Source organism: Pungitius pungitius, chromosome 1 (genome assembly GCF_949316345.1).
Source record: "Pungitius pungitius chromosome 1, fPunPun2.1, whole genome shotgun sequence".
Lineage (NCBI taxonomy): Eukaryota > Metazoa > Chordata > Actinopteri > Perciformes > Gasterosteidae > Pungitius > Pungitius pungitius.
The window spans coordinates 27279865-27296603 of NC_084900.1; the positions used below are offsets into that span (position 1 = coordinate 27279865).

A 16739-nucleotide genomic window follows, 5' to 3' on the forward strand; every position below is an offset into this window, starting at 1 on the left:
GGATGGGCGGGTTGAGGGGCGAGGGGCAGGTTGGTTTGGGAGGAGGGAGTCCGGATTGGGGCAGTAAGGTGGTGGTGGTGTAGGACGTGCTCTCGTCTAGGGCGCAGCCTCCAGTAAGCGAAGCCTGCAATGTTCCTGCACACACTAGGAAATACTAAGAAATACACCGTCGGCTTCTTTCTCAAACCATCGTTGTCTGCCTCACGCGAACACAGAGCTAAAGCAACAGGTCCTGGAAATGCTTTCTGGGTTAAAAAGGGTTAAAAAGACAGTAAAAACAGTCAATGAAACAAGCACCCCGATGCATCTGTACTGATCTCAAACCATCCACCCCTGTGCTCACAAAGAAAAAGCAGCAAGCGTACACCCCGTGGCTGAGGGACAGAAGCCAGAGAGCTTGGAGAGCTGGGAGAGCTTTCCCCGGTGAAAAGGAGCCGTGAATACAGTCGGAACGTCGTGTGACTTTCACAGGAGCAGACATGGGTGGTCTGCCGGGCTGCTTGGCACTAGGCTGACACCTGTTGGACAACAAGCAGCCACGACGCTACGTCTCCGCTCGCTCGGTCTAGTTTCGTTAGATTTAGAGACGGCCGTATCACCATAGCAACTTGCACGTGGCCTGTTAACCCAAACAGGCCGAGCCGCTGATTAAATAACGACAGCAGAAGTGAGGTTTGCGCAGTAAAAACGGTTGATGACATTTTAATAAACACTGAAACAGGTTTGAACTGTTAAATGGCCATACACAGATTATTTATAACACACAAAACGCCAATGCCATTTTTTCACCACTTATTTACAATATACTGAAGATATGTACATACTGTGTCTCCTGAAGGACAGATAACAAAATACTTTCTCTCCATTTGCTGTTTTCTTTTTTCAGTCTGTGTTTTTCAAGGGCAAACATAGGAGTTACGTATTGTTATTTACATAGACAACAACACACAAACATACTAGATATATATGCTGGTCACTGTTATACAGCATGTAATGGCAATAATAAAGAGTTTTTTTTGTTGTTTTTTTCCCTATGACACCTTGTTTTGACCAATTCGAAACAATCACTGAGATCCTCCAAAAGAAAGAGCACTTTAAAGTCCCAAATTTCACTTTGTACCCACATAATACCAACAAATTACTTATTATATCCTATGAATATTTTTTGAGCTGTACGGAGCTGTTTGTTCAATGAAATCTGAGAAGACTATACACACTTGCACACACAGACAAAATAAATCATCACAGTAGGAAAAGTTGAGCTTGTGTTTAGTTTTTACTCCTTTTCTGATCTATTTCATTTTTCTTTTAAATGCCTTTTGAAAAAAAGATTTTTTTTTCCTCTCCTTTTAACTAGATCCTACCAAGTTTGGTGTTGTGCAAAAACTGCTAGTCGTCTCCTAAACGAGGCCCCTTGAGTCCTGACCTTCTCAAATAGATTTGTATCATCGCTGCTAAAGTCAAACTCTTGGGGGCATCTCATTTCCACCTTAATGAGCGTTTGTTTGATTGAGCAACTGAAAAAGCCTATTCCACAGTATTTCCCATCCGTTAGCTTATAAGCTGACGGATGAGGCTTTGAGTCTTTTGACCGCGGTCACCAGGAGCATCGCTGACAGAACCGAACAACAGACGGCGACCTCACGTACAGAGGCGTGAATGGCTGGTCTGATGTGGCATATGAATGTAAACACCCTGAGAACATGGCACCATGGACACGCACACCAACACGACAACATTCAACTAAAAGTTTAGACTTGGGTTTTCAATGTGGGCCGAAGAAACATTAAGAGCAGATTGTGGTGCATAGAACCTTTCGGGGGCAAAGTAAGCTAGAACAGTGCTTGTTTTAACCAGCTGACTCCGGTTGGACAGCTTCACTTTCTTTTTCATAAATCATCCTTCTATATGTAGCTGCAAAGCGGGAACACAGATGCCCACATACAAGAAGGAGAGGAGGAACCAGTTGGGTGAACGTGTGTGAGAGAGATGATTTTCTGCCAGGGGTTTTTGAAAAAAACAACGTTTCTATTCATTTCAGGCACAGGCGCTGGAATTTTGCAGATACGGCACACAAAAAGAAAAACAATTCACCAACAATTTGACACTGGGGGACACGACGAGGGGCAATTCTCAGAGCTTCAGACTTTGTTTTTGCTTTGGACGACGTCTTCTTGGTCCAATCCTGTGTGAGTGTCATTGTTTTGAATGTTTCGACTCAACATCCACATGAAACAGGGAAAAAAAAAAGGCCAGCGAGATCAGAAAAAATAACGTTCTGTTTGTTTTTTTTCTGTTGGATTGTCCTCTGTTTTTTTTTTCCACGCAGGTGAAAGTCTGCTAGTTCCACACCTCACCTGTCACCCGCGCCTCATCAGCAGTCTATCAGCCTTCACCCGCGGCAGAGTTTAGACGATGGAGTCCCAGTCAAAGTCGTCCTGGATGTCGTCTGCGGCCAGCATGCGTCTCACCTGGAAGTGTCCCAGAGGCAGCCTGTGTTGCTGCTGCTGCTGCTGCTGGTTCAGCTGGCTGAGATGACCTGAACATGGAGGGAGAGCAGCGCACTAGAAGATACTGTTGCACACCAAGTGATGGAGGAGCTGTGTACGCGGGGCATTGTTTCAGTGATGGGAAATGTAGGATCCAGTAGTTGACTCATGCTCAATGCAAAATCAATGCAATACTAAATTGCTGTTGTAACCCTTTAATAGGTACCTGTTACTTTGTTAATGCTGCAATCTGTGAGACCCTTGTGTATTTATATTTTATAGTAAGAGCACATATTACAATGTCTTAATAAACAGGGGGAAATTAATTACCTGACTGAAAAAAAACCACTGTAGGTTCCTTTGTCTTCTACGAACTTTGGTGTTGGATATTGCATCTTGCTTTCTACTCCATGGTGTCATAATGATGCTATCAAATACCAATGTACGAAAGTGAAATTCTGTGTTGACACACACACACACACGCACACACACACTCTTCACTGCCCGTGCTCCTCCTGACCTGCTAAGAGTGCGATGGAGGAGTCACCTGTCATGGTGGGAGCTGTGTTGCTCATGGGAGGCATGTGGGGGTACCCTGGTGGGCCCATCAGAGAGGAAATGCTCTGTCTCGAGTCGATGTACAAGTTCCCTGTGGGATAACAGACGGATAACAAGAGGGCAATGAAGAATCCCGTCTCTCACACGTGTGTCTCTGCAGAACACTGAGCTGCGATCGCTGGCACACAGTTTTACCGCCACATTATGCTAAGCTCCAGGAATCCTACAGAATGATCGGGAGTTCCCCTTGGGGAAATGTATTTCCGTCTCCTTACCTTTACTCCGACTTCCAACAAAGCCGACAACATCCACAATTCTCTTGTAAATCTATTACAATGAAAACAATGGCTGCGGGAGGGGAGGGGAGGGACTGTGATGCAGCACCCATCACCGCAGCAAGGTGCCGAAATCTTTGCAAGAGTCTGAATGTTCGTTGTCAAGAGTCAGACTTTATTTAAAATATCGCCCTTAAGTAGAGGGAAATATTGTACCTCCATACTCCATTAAGTTCATCCCACCACAGTAACAAATGAGATCAACTCATAAATTGCAGATAAATCTTCAACCGTAGCTCGCAGTAAGAGGAGGGGTAGAAGGTCACCTGTGCTGATGTGTTGGTTGTGGTGGTTGTGGTGAGCGTGCTGATTGTGCTGATTGTGCTGGCTGGCCTTGGGGTGCATCGCCCCGTGCGGCTGAGCCGGGTGCTGCGGGGCTCCCGGCGGCGTTGGGTGCGGGACCTGAGGTTGTGGGTGGGCGGCGCCCTGCGGGGGGATGACCCCCGTGGCCGCGAAGAACTGGTTAACGGAGGAACAAAGGTCGGCCACCTGGGCGGCGTCCAGCGACCAGTTGTTGAGCTCCGCCTGCCGCATGCTGTCCTTCAGACCTGGCGGACAGACGGAGGAGGCAGATGTTTACCTGCAGTTTCTTTCCGTTACAATCATTGAAGCTACATCACACTCGGTAAAAAATTAAATGGAAGTAGGCGTTTCACAGCTCCTCATTTTTTACGTATGTGAAATTATAGATAATATAGAACCCCTTTGAAAAAAGAGTTCAGTGCTTTCACAGACAACAGAGCAAGGTGATATTTACAAATGTCTTTTGCATTATTTTATTTACATACATATTTTTTAGGTTCTGAGCTGTAATATGACGACAGTACTATGTCCTTTACATTGGACTAACAAGGCATTAGTCAGAAATTCAGACACTCCGAGCACCTTAGAGATCTTACAAAATTAACATCCAACTAATGTAAAGTCAACAATATGTAATATATATCATTGGGAAGTCACAGCCAAGATAAATAAATCCAACATCAAACATGAATTCACTGTTTTCCCACCTAAATTCCAAATGCAGACCTTTGACAACGTGCCCGTTCGGTTTGGGGACAAAGAACGAGACCCTGAACCGATAACACCCTCTTTTCTTACATCAAAGAGATCCATCCATTCACAACCTGCTGTCTGATACCTCCCAAAATTAAATTCTTATTGCACCTGGCGTCCACAGAGACGAGACGCTCGGCCCCTGTTCTTTGGAGGTGAGTCAGAAGCAGTGAACGCTGGCATTACAGCGGTGTGAGGGGGGGTCCCAGGTCCAGAGAGAGAGAGAGAGAGAGACAGGGAGAGAGAGAGACAAAAGCGACAGCCGGGTCGGTGCGTTCTAAGACCAGCCGTCAACATCCATCGATGTTTACGGCTTTGTGTGCTGACCGTGATAAGAGGCTGTTACCGAGCCGGGGCCTAATTGGATTATTCACATCATATAACTGGGAGGGAGGGAGACAGTGTGTGGGTGTCTTTGTGTGTGTGTGTGTGTGTGTGTGTGTGTGTGTGTGTGTGTGTGTGTGTGTGTGTGTGTGTGTGTGTGTGTTAGCGAAACGCAGAGGGCAACCTCTCAGATGCAGGATAATGACGTTTATTAGGCCACTAGTATTACACCACTGGATGTTATTATATTGTGCCTCAAGGGTGAATGTATATGAAAGCTCAGGGAGGAATCATAATGGTTTAATCAAAGTAACAGATCGGGCATAATAAGCATCACATCAATTCTCACTGTGTCAAAACGGGCTGCAGTAGACAGCTTCATCATTTCAGATGCTGTTTACACTGATGGCACCAAGACTGTTGGTGACTGATGGTGGGTGTGTGTGTGTGTGTGTGTCTGTGTGCAGGATGTGTGTTACCTTGAAACGGGGAGAGGTCTACGTCAGCCCAGTTGTAGCTGGTAGCAATGCGGCAGCTCTCCTTCAGCCAGTCTAGGTTGGGGTACCAGTCAGATGACATGCCTGGAAGAGAGACAACACAAACGCACACACGTCAAAAATCACGAGGCTCTGAGGGCACAGGCTGACATCTGGAAAATTATTATATATGTACAAATGTAAATAAAACAGAAATAAACAGCAATATCACATCTGAGGAAGTGGATTCATTGAACATGTCATTTTTCCTGTCCTCAAATGTTATGCACCAAACGCCATGTCAAATTCCTTGTGTGTGTCTTGTATGGCAATAAATGTTCCTGATTCCTGATCCAGATGAAAAAAGTCACAGTAAAGTTCTGCAATCAACCACAAGGTGGTGTGACTTCACGTGGAAAAAAAGCCAACCACAGGTTTGCTTTCATTAAGGACAAAATAGAGGAGATGCTTTTCACTGCCTCCACCACCACAAACCACAAAAAACAATAACCGAGATGCCGTGGATCAAAGACTGAAGAATTGCTTTCACTCATCCTCGGCTTGGTTAAGGGAAATACCAACCTAGATAAATAATGCTTGAAGAGTACCTTTTTTTGGCCTGAGCTGAGTAGCAGAGACACAAAGGGGGAAAAAAACAAAAACAAAGCCTCGGTGAAGCTTTGGAGATGCCTCCTAATATCAAATGCTCTGGGACCTTATAGAGGAAGGAACTTAACATAAAGGCAACGAGTCTGTGCAGAGAAAAGCCAATTTGGCTTTTCATGGTGAAATGTATTTACACTTTTGTCGGGATGAGAAGAATATCTGCAACAGCACCAATATCTAGGAGATAGATCATTGAAACGACGAGAGGTTCCAGCAAAACCTTCGCAGCGTAGAAACTCTCCGTCCTCACCTGTCGGGGGGCACGTTTGTCCAGTGTGACTCGGGTGGGAGAGGGGCGGGTGCTGCTGGGAGTGAGCAGGGTGCTGCGGGTGTTGGCCATGCTGACTGTGCGGCTGGTGCTGGCTGTGGGTGGAGTGAGGGGAGAGGTGCTGCTGAGGGTGCTGGGGGTGGTGTGACGCCTGACCGTGGCTGTGTTGATGGTGGTGGTGGTGGTGGTGGGGGTGGCAACCGCCGTTTCCCGCCCCAGGAGAGTGCTGGTAGGAGCACGCGGTGCGCGCCTGCTGGTTGGAATCGCCAGGCATACCCATCAAACCTCCTGGAGAAAACAACACCAAGAAAACACAAAAAAGACATCAAGAGGGGAAGAAGATAAACAAGAAAACAAGGCTTGTTTTATGATTTACTTCCTGGTGCATACAAATCATAACAGGGTTACTGTGTTTTCAGTCCGGTTGCTTGGCTGAGGGTGGATGGGTTCCAATTATTGTTCATTTGCACATATCACACACATTACAACGATACTAAACAGGTAAATCTGCAACTCCTTCAAATGCCCTGTGAGCACTGCAGAGGCAGACAGACAGGGGAAAGGAGACTTTTATTGTACTTTTTGCCATCATTTATATCACGTGTCAGCATTTTTTGTGAAAAAAGGAAGGTGGCAGAAGGACGCCCAGTAATCTCTTTCCTGAAAGGAAGTATTCTTTGTAGTAGTTTGTTGACATTTTTGCCTTTCTATTTAACATTGGGTTCGATTTAGTGGCATCTAGTAGTGTGTTGCAGATTGCAACCAACTAAACATCCCCGTGCTCACAGCTGCCTTTACATTCATTATTTTTTTTAGTACAAGAGATGACTGGACAATTGCAAATATATTTTTTAATATATTTGTAAAAACAAATAAATTCAGAACAGAATTGATATATATTTATATTCTGAATATGACTTAATATTAATACTAAAGCACCTATGATATCGTGTTTAGGTCTAAAAACCTACCTCGAGATAAAGTAGGTTGGCTGAGCCAATGAAAATCCAACAAAGCTATTAATATCATAATATTACATTATACTGTATGTTATTATATAATAACATAACAATTCACCTAAAAGTTATAAGTTATGTAAGTTAAATCATTAATCAGTGTCAAAGTCAGTGTGTTCAACAATTAACATGGCTGAATAAATAAAGAGAGAGGCTTCATAAGTGTGGCCAGCAGAGACGGAGCCATTTGAGCCTTTGGACCTTCTCTAATGTCTGTCGTTTCCTTGCGAATCACTGAAAGACACAGAATGTCAGCAGTACTATAAAGATTTCATTAAACATCACAAACACATTATCAGGAAATGTGTGAAGGTACCGAGGCGATCGGAGCACATGGCGGTGACTTTTCACTCCTGACGTCAGGGAGCTGTTTACCTGCGCGTCTCAGCAGACATTTATTCCCCCTGCCATCTTGAATTTGATGTCATTTCTATTGTGCGGCGATCAATCTCCCTCGGTTACATAGCGAACGTGGATGTGTGTGCGTGGAAAAGAAAGCAAAGGTGACGGGAAGGTGCGCGGTCGAAGTGGAAGGAGGCCTCGTGACCCGAAAGCTTCAGGAAAGCAAATTAGCAAGATGCTTCTCAAACTGCAGAACCGATCTAATTAGCTGCAATCAAAGCTGCAAAAGCCTTTGCTCTGCTCCACTGTGGATGCGTTGGCGAGTTTTCCTCGTGCTTCTGTTGATTCTTCCTCTTAATTGCCTTTACCCGTTTGACTGAGCGACTCGTTAAACGCAGATATGCGGAACAACGGGTTGTTTATTAAATACAATGCAGGGGTAGAATGTGCTGGAGGTTAACACTGGAATGCTTTTACAGCTGTGAAAGCAATGTTAAATCCGTAGCGTTTCATTAAGGAGCTTAAAGCCTGACAGTTAATTATGTGCATGACGTCAAGCTTTACACGTTACACGTGTCAAATAGAATGTTTCGATGGGCACACGTGAACAAATACACACTAAAGAACACCCACCTTGCTGCGAGAAGGACTGCTCGAAGACGCACTTGTAAAGACTGCGGAAGGAAGAGCTGAGGTCCTCGAAGTCCGAGAAGCAGAGCTGCTTGTCCCGGGACTCCAGGATGGGCAGGTCGTACTGGGGCTGGGGGGGGGGCGGCGGCTGGGCGGCCTGCCGGAGACTCAGGGACTGGGACGAAGGCTCCGAGTGGCTACTCACCTTCAGGACAGAGACAGAGGACAGGGAAACAGACACGGAGACTGTGAGAGGGACAAAAATACATCAACGCATGGATCGTCTTTTAAAAGAAAAACAACGGCTGAATTCACAATGCAGCGTTAATATGACAGAATAATCAGAATATGACATGGCTTGTCTGTGCACCTTCCTGGTAGCTGAGCTGCTCTGTCATGCTCACAAAGCCCAACTTGCATGAACATGCAGTGTATCTGAAATACATGGCGAACATAAAAGGAGATGCAGGAGACGGCTGCGCAGGTGGAAGGAACTAATCCACTGAACACCAAGCAAATCTAAGGAGTGGCAGATGTTCATATGGACCGCGTGTATATTAGAATTCAAAAGCGTATAAAAAACACACACAAAAACACGGCAGTGTTTGATATCTGGAGAGGACAATGATGCTGGTACCCGTAGAAACGTGAATTTCAATTGGCAGAGCTGCATTTTAAAACAGATTAAAAGTAACATTCAATAGTTGCAATTAATTTAGCAACTGTACCATTCAAACCATACTTTCACATTAATTCCTTACGACAAATTATTTATTTATTTTATGCGCTATCAAACCAAATTCAATTTCACCCAACTAAAAGGGAATCTTGACTAGCACTAATTTCCTTTCGCACGAACACAGAAACAACAAATCCACTGCTGTTTTTGTTTTTTTGTTCCTGCCTCCTTGAGTGATTGCCGCCTGTCTCCCCTCAATCATCTCATCTCAGCTCTCATCTTGCTCACCAGTCGCCCAGCAAACACAAGCAATTCACTGTGATCAGTGTGTCACTAGTAATCCCCGTCAGGAAGGGGGGGGGGGGGGCGGGGGGGGGGGTATCACTCGTGCCAGGTAATGAGGCAGAACTAACCCTGATCCCACTGGACCAGCCCGCGGACCAGGTCTGCGGCGATCAGAGGAGGAGGAGGAGGGCCGGCGATGGAGGAGACGAAAGAGGGGGGAGGAAAACAAAAGACGGCCTCTGGAGACGAGAGGTTAACGAGATGAGATTGCGCTGACCTTTGCTAATGCAGGTGGGAGGTGAGCGGGGGAAAGTGATTGATGGTAAAAAGGCGAGCAGCTGTTACAAGGGAGAAATAACAAAGAGTTGGGACTTCTCAGCGCTGCTGTCATTTTGGACCAAATGTTTTTGGGCTGAGACCGGCCTTGTTATTTTTGGTTTGAAAGGGAAAGAAGACAAACACGTCGACAGACACACCTTTAAAAAGATCCCGTAATTATCGCTAAACATTTATTTTCTAGCCAATTATGAGGGAAAAAAAGTGTAAGGCTCTCAACTTAAGTAAGAAGTGTTGGCATCTGAACCTGTGACATTTCAAATGTAGAGGTCACTTCACTGTACAAAAGCTTTTATTATATAACCGCACTCCGTTTGATCAGCTGGGGATAAATAGTTTGCCGTTGGCAATAAATATCTTTTGTTTGAAATGGTTCAGCATGGGACAGTTCAGTTCCTGGGAGATCTAGTGCAGACCTCTTTTAGAGCATTAGGATTAGAGCATTAAACGCAGCCAGTATCAAATGTCTCAGTGTCCCTGCCAAGTCCTCGCTGCACGTTACATCGGCGGAGCCCGTAGGCCCCATTACAGTAGATGACTAGAGACGCCTTGATACAAATAAACCTCACTGCGTGTGTGTGAGCATGTGACTGCAGGACCGTCTGAGCAGAATTACCGAGTTGTAATTTTATTATATACAATTAAACCCATTTTTCTCTCAGTCAAAAACACTGGAGTGGTCATTGATATTGATCCATGCCAATAAAGTTCAACTGGGGATGGCTCAAATATTTCCTGCAGTTTCATCATTTGCACGACAGAGGCAGTTCAAAATCTACATTTTGCACAGATGCGGCATTTAGGATGTGGATGTGAGGGGCCGCAGCAAACAGTACTGTTGGCTTACTAACAAACAGAAATATGATTCACAGACGGTAATGCAACGTGTAATGCACTTGTAATTGCACTTCCACACCTCTGAAAAGAAGAAATTATACGAGTACAAAGATCTTTATGGGTGTCAGCAATTGGATTTTTTCCGGGAGCCCAATTGAAATCCTCCATATAGAAAACCTCCACTTTTCATGCATGTCAAGCAGAAATGAAATGGATATTTAGCCCAAAATGTGAATTAATTTGCAAGAGAGCATGACTAAAAAGCAATGGTTTCTGCAGACTACAAAGACACGTGAATGTTTGTGCTCATGCCATCGGCTTAACTTTACCTACAGTGTGGGGAATAATGCAAATGTCCTCTGAGCATACTCAACGTGCTCAGCAGAATCCGATTGAAAACATACATTTGCTTGCAAAGTAGAAATGTGAAACAGAGCTCCAGCTGCACTGTGCATCCAGCGTTCATGTCGTTAGCTGGTTACCACCTCCTCAGTCGGCTAAGGGTGCAGCAGACACCTTCTGTACCCACTGAAGTGTGTCTAAACTGGAAACTGAATCATCCAATTTATTTCAGCAGCCAAGTGAACATCGTAATTTTTATAATGAATAAAATAAACTAGAAGAAGAATAAAGTGTTAGAAAGGCCCGGCCTTGAGTCTGCAGCAGCAGCAAGGTCAAGCGGCTGACCTGGTGCTGACGGAAATAAGAATTGAGCGATTTTTCGGCAGCAATCATTTGACTGTCACCCAAAATAAAGAGAACAACTTACTGGTGTGTAGCCGTGTACGCCGCTGACGGCCGGGTTCAGGTTGTTGAGGTTGACGGATGTCAAACTGGGCTCTGAAAGGCTGTTGCTCAGACTACCAGGACTCTCGCTGCCTTCTGCCTCAGAGTTGTACAGTGTAACCTACACACACACACACACACACACAGGATCCAAACCATATTAATGTGACAGTAAAGGCATTTACACGAGTGTCGAGGCAATGCACCATATAAACTCCTCCAAAACGTAGTTAATGGTGATTTTATTGTCCCGCTCCCTCATCTTTTTTCCATCGGTGTACTCATCTCCAGCCTGAAGTAAACTCTGCCCACCTACAGAAATTACCCATGCACCATTAACTGACGAGACAACTCATGAGGAAATATGGAAATTAAAGTGCCGGTAAATGCAAATTGGTCCCGCGGCTGCATGACAGCGTGGAATGTTAACTAATGATGATCTTTCTTCCTTGAACATGGTAATTTTGATTAAATGTCGTGACCCAGAAGCAGCCAGGTAACTTCAGAACTGACTTTATTGTTTGAGAGTTGGGCACAGAATCAGAGGAAGTGCATACGGTCTTGTGGAGACAGATCACAAAGCTTTTAAAAGAAATGCCTCAGGATTATGTTGAATCATGTTTTGCTTGTTTTCTTTGACTGCCAGTACTGGTGAAGAAGAGACACAGCGTTACCTCCAGGCTACATTTAATTGTATAGACAAATGTAAAATCCTAGCCTACGGGTGAGGAAACAGTTGAGGCTCTCTGCAGGGCGGTCTACCCTGCAGATGTTCTTGTAGGGGGAAAAAAAATGAGCTTTTTGTAAAGTCAGTTTTCTTAAGTGTTAATCGTGAGCTGTTCCTGCCTTGGTGTATTTGGTGACATCTGAGTGAACATGTAATTTTCCTTGATCTGTTACTGTCATAACAAGGAAATAATTATGTGATTTATGAGAACGTTGTAAAAATGTCATCTGTACATTAGAATTAAAAAAGGAAAAATAATAATTATCAATCACCTCAATGGCTTTAGAAAGGTTTTTTATCTAGTTTAGATTTCAAGTGAAAACAATATCTGATTTTTTTTTTTAAAGGAATAAGGACATGTTGCTGAACGAAAATAACTTCTGTTATGCCAAGCTCTTAGTATCATCTTATATGAGTATCATTTTCAGAAGAACAGGCACACTCTAATCACAAACATTAAATATTAGTGTGCAAATGTGTTATCAAAGAAGCTCTGATGCGCTGCTGTTGCCTGCAGGACGCCACCTGTCTGGATGTGGGCGGACATCATTGGTGTTGGCATCAGCATCATTATCATCAAGGTCTTTCTCTCCTTGCTCGGAATAAATTATTTTCTTTTTTTAATGTAAAGTGACGGCTCAGAGGAATCAAGTTTTGATATTCCCTCTGGTAAAACAGAATAAGTGCAACATGCAAGAGGTAAATTACACCAAACTGTCTGGGAAAAACAACATCGCTTGATGCCCACCTCTCACTTTCTGTTGTCACATTTTCAGGACTATACGTCTGTGGCTCTAACAAAACAGTTTTGCTCAATGATGTTATATACAAAAACACCTCAAATATCTGGAAGGCAACGAAGATTTCCGTTTCAGAGACTTCCTTTCCTACAATCTGGTGAACAGTAACCAAATGATCAGTCCAGCTTCATTGAGAGTGTTTACCTTTTCTTCTCTCATTCACTGAGGACCTTCATTTAGAATGTATTGATAGAATACTTAACAACTTAACCCTCTGCACAATAATGGATAGTTTGGCTAAAATAGCAACTATTTAGATTAAATCCAGGCAGGACTTTATTAGTTTGTCAAGTCTATAGAAATTAAAATGATACCTTAAACGAGACATTAAAATATTAAAAAAAGCAGGAACCAGCATGTGCTTCCTATCTGTGGTGGAAAAGTGATTGCAGTAATTAAATACATGGCATTAATAAACTCTTAATTAAATGATTTCCTATTGTCAAACCATGGGAACTATGTGTCAAATGTGTGTTAAAAGAGCCAAATGGAGAACTGAAATAAGCTGTCAAGTCCAGACCTTCACATTACGTCCCGAACAAACACTACAGAGTTATCTGAGCTGCTGCTGCGGGGCAAATGTTCCTCTGTGGTCAGGATCCCACGAAGAGGTCACGTACCACACATCGTGTGTGTGGGTGGAGGTCGGTGGGGGCAGCAGATCAGACAGCAGTCAGAGGTCCCAGTCGCTGCCTCGTGTCTGACCCTCATACAGACAGCCAGTTCAGCTTTTTAGCCAGCGTGCGTGTGTGTGTGTGTGTGTTTCAGTGCATAAGGTTGTGCGAAAGCGAGGGCCTGTAAAACAGTGTGTGGATGTGTGTGTCCGCTATGCATCGTTTGATCCTGTAAGAACTATTGAAACTTCAACACATTCATCTCAGCTAGTACAAAGGACTACAGCGCCTCGACTAATGCATTTCCATTGAGTCATCATCACACGTCATTATGAAAGGAATATTCATTAGACGCTAAGTAACATTTTTCTGACAAGTTCTGTGCGTGTGATACTAGTTGACTCTGAAACAGCGGAACGAAAACATGACAGCACAACACACACAGAGTTAGTGGATCCAAGTCAACCAGTCAGCCATCCAGACATTGAAAACCATGCTTGGACTGTGCTGCTGGACATTACTAAAAGAATTAAATCAGAATCACAGTAATCCATAACCTCCATAAAGGGGATTAATGCGCAGCACGTTTGTCCAGAGAATGTATAACGTCATGTCACAATGTGAGGGGTCAACCTACACACACACCACAGAAAACGCAGACTAGTGACCGCGTAAAGAGTACTGTACGTTTATACAACTTCGACAGGCTCTATTTTATGATTTATAGCAACTATAGTAAGAAATTGTATTTTGTTCTTCCAGCTAAGAAATATAAAATAACCGTTTAATCTTGGAGTTATATATTGAAAGTCAGGTACAAAAACACAATCAGAAATGTAAATCCCTGGTGATAATTTAATTATTGATCAAATCGGCAGATTATTTCTCAACTAATTCCTCGGAAAGTATTGAAAACCGACACTGAAACAAAAGCTGTCCCATAAATAACAGGGAAGAAAAATATGACAAGCATTTGAGCTGTAAACCGTAAAGGTTTGCCATTGTTTAATTAATGAATCAGTGATTAACCGATTAATCGTTGGAGCTCTGCAGTCAACAATGAACAAATACTACGTTTATAAGACTTTTAACAGATGTTAAAGACGTTACTAAACTCAAAGGTGCTCGTACAGCTATCTGTGTTTGCCCAACTCAGCAGTTCAAAAGCAACAAGGTAGGAAAGCACGTTCTTACTGCTGACCATTACTAAGTGTAGTATTAGCCAGAAAGAAACAATCAATCACACTATGGTACGTGTTTCGCTGAATACATCTTTCTTTCTATCTTTCTTTCAAAATAAGCAGGTCATCTTTGTTTATTTGACTTTCATAAGTGAGTTGCTGGTGTCGTACCTTGTTGGTTGCAGCGTTGATGGCCAGAGTCGGGGACGCCCTTCCTGACATAATGCAGTCCATTCTCAGAGACTCCGACTCCAGGCTGTAAGGAGTTGATGCCTGAAAGTAGAGGGCAGAGGACAGGGGACTGAGAACGAGGACAGAATGAATGTTAGAGGACGTATTTACCTTCTGGTTTTCCGTATACTCACATAGTGCTGCTTCATTTAAACACGCATACAATTTCATTTTTCATTCGCAGATTAAAGCTAGTGTTGGTAATCTTTAGAATCTATCAAGAGTATCCTAGATTTAACAAACAAAAATAAAATGCAATCAAAAAGCCCCGTCCAGTGCTGCTGACTCCTCGGCAATAACAGTAGCTCGCAGCACTTAGACAACAGTGGCTAAACGCAGCAACACTGACAGCCCATCCTTCAGGGTTCCCCTCAAATCGGCATGATGAATTCAAGCATAATGCACGAGCATGACTCTTGTGAGTGTTACCAGCTGAAATCATAGAGGAAAGTTCCTTCGATAAATGTTATGTGAAATCTGTGGTCGCTGCGACTCTGTGAACCAGTGGAGAGGCTCACTCGAACACACCGTACAGTAGATACGTCACTCGCACCTTATAAGATAACCCAAGCCGTCCCTCATGCATTATATCTAAAAACGGATTCAGCAGCACTTCATTTTCCCCTCTGCTCACAAAGAGCTACAGCAGAGTGCGGAGACATGAAGAACCGTTCAAAGATCGATGAGGGGCAAAACTCAATGCCCGCAAAGTGGAAACAAATTTAAAAAAATTAAAAAACAAGAACAATATTTTTTTTTCCTTGTTTGACTCTTTTCAGGGTTCAAGACAGCTTGCATGCCTTCCCAAACTGCTTACAGTAAGAGGATTGGTCGGTAACAATGCAATCTTTAATTTATGATAAACTCCCAGTGAAACGGGTTGTCGGTTCCCCGGTGGAGCCACTTAAGGAGAAGACAAACGGAAAGGTGAGGAGAGGAGTGAGCGAGGCCCGTGGAAGAAGGGGAGCGACGGGGAAGAATAGGTGGGGAGATAATTGAGTGGTGACAGAGCGGCAGACAGGCAGACGGAGAGAGGCATGCAGGAAATGAAAGAGAGTGATTATGCTGAGGGGCACCGGAGACGCAGCTACTAAACTAAGTGTGCGTTGCCTGTCTACACACTTACACAATGCATTCGTGCTGCCAACTTGAAATCTTTTCATTTGCACAACTGCCGTCACCGGGAGACGTTAAAGACTTTGACAGTGTGGCCCGGGTGCATCAGAACCTTGACGAACACTGAACACCCTTTCATTTTTTTTTTCTTCCTCCTGCAGCCGGTAACGCTGCTATAAATCTCAGCACTTAAAACCTGCGTGTTTCTCTTTAGCCCATGTGACAACCCACAGTGTGTCTGCCAGCAGTGCAAGTGAGGCGTAGGAAAAGGGGTCGAAGGGCCCGTCCATGTAAGACGAGATGACAAGGCTCTGAATTAATTAATGTTTGTAATGAAAATAAAAACAGGGTGAAATATATGTCTAAAGGCAGCCTCGGGCTCTCGTGTGGCAATTAACTGCAACCCAAGCGTAGAACACCCTCCCTCCTCTCCGTCCCACTCCTCTTACTTTTCTCCCTCCGCCCACAGATTTCCCCCGTCTCTCTGCCATCTACGTCGACGTCTGCATCCTTTCTTTCACACGTCTTCCTCGTGTCCCTCCTTCTCTTCGCCCCCCCCGCCGTAATCTCCTCTCTTTTACCTCCGTTCTTTCCACCATGAGCCACTGTGATTGTGCACTTTTACCGCGCCTGACGTCCCCAGGGAGCGACACAGACAGCCAGGGAGCGACGAGGGGGGGGGGGGGGGGGGGGGAGGGGAGGAGCGGCGGACAAACGGACGCACGGAAAGATAATGATCAAGATGCACGGAGAGTGACGGAGACACGGGATGAGAAAAGAAGGAAGGCTGCACGGTCAGGAAAACCTCAGTGGGTCAGAAGAAAAACACATTTCTGCACACTGGCATGATAACTCCCACTTGAAGAAGTTGCTCATTTGGTTGCTCAACCTTGGTCGAAGGTTTAGGGTTGTCATGCTAAGTGAATTTTTCAGGGTTGATACGGAATGTTAATAAGATATAAATCCCAGGTACAGCTGTGTATGTTC

At 44.3% G+C, this 16739-nt stretch overlaps 1 protein-coding gene across 2 annotated transcripts in view; it reads right to left on the reverse strand.

The window, feature by feature from the left end:
* Nucleotides 1-686: 686 nt before the first annotated feature.
* LOC119222505 (forkhead box protein J3-like) overlaps nt 687-16739 on the reverse strand; it is a 31363-nt gene continuing 15310 nt past the window's right edge. Inside the window, exons 4-11 of one of the 2 annotated variants that reach the window (XM_062563997.1) lie at nt 14577-14678; nt 11067-11204; nt 8164-8365; nt 6155-6460; nt 5242-5343; nt 3649-3930; nt 3037-3138; nt 687-2539 (exon numbers count right to left, since the gene is read on the reverse strand). In XM_062563997.1, coding sequence (XP_062419981.1) covers nt 2409-2539; nt 3037-3138; nt 3649-3930; nt 5242-5343; nt 6155-6460; nt 8164-8365; nt 11067-11204; nt 14577-14678 — 1365 coding nt within the window. In that variant the 3' untranslated portion in view covers nt 687-2408. Of the gene's footprint in view, nt 2540-3009; nt 3139-3648; nt 3931-5241; nt 5344-6154; nt 6461-8163; nt 8366-11066; nt 11205-14576; nt 14679-16739 lie in introns of both variants that reach the window. The other variant, XM_062563996.1, reaches the window with a different exon arrangement.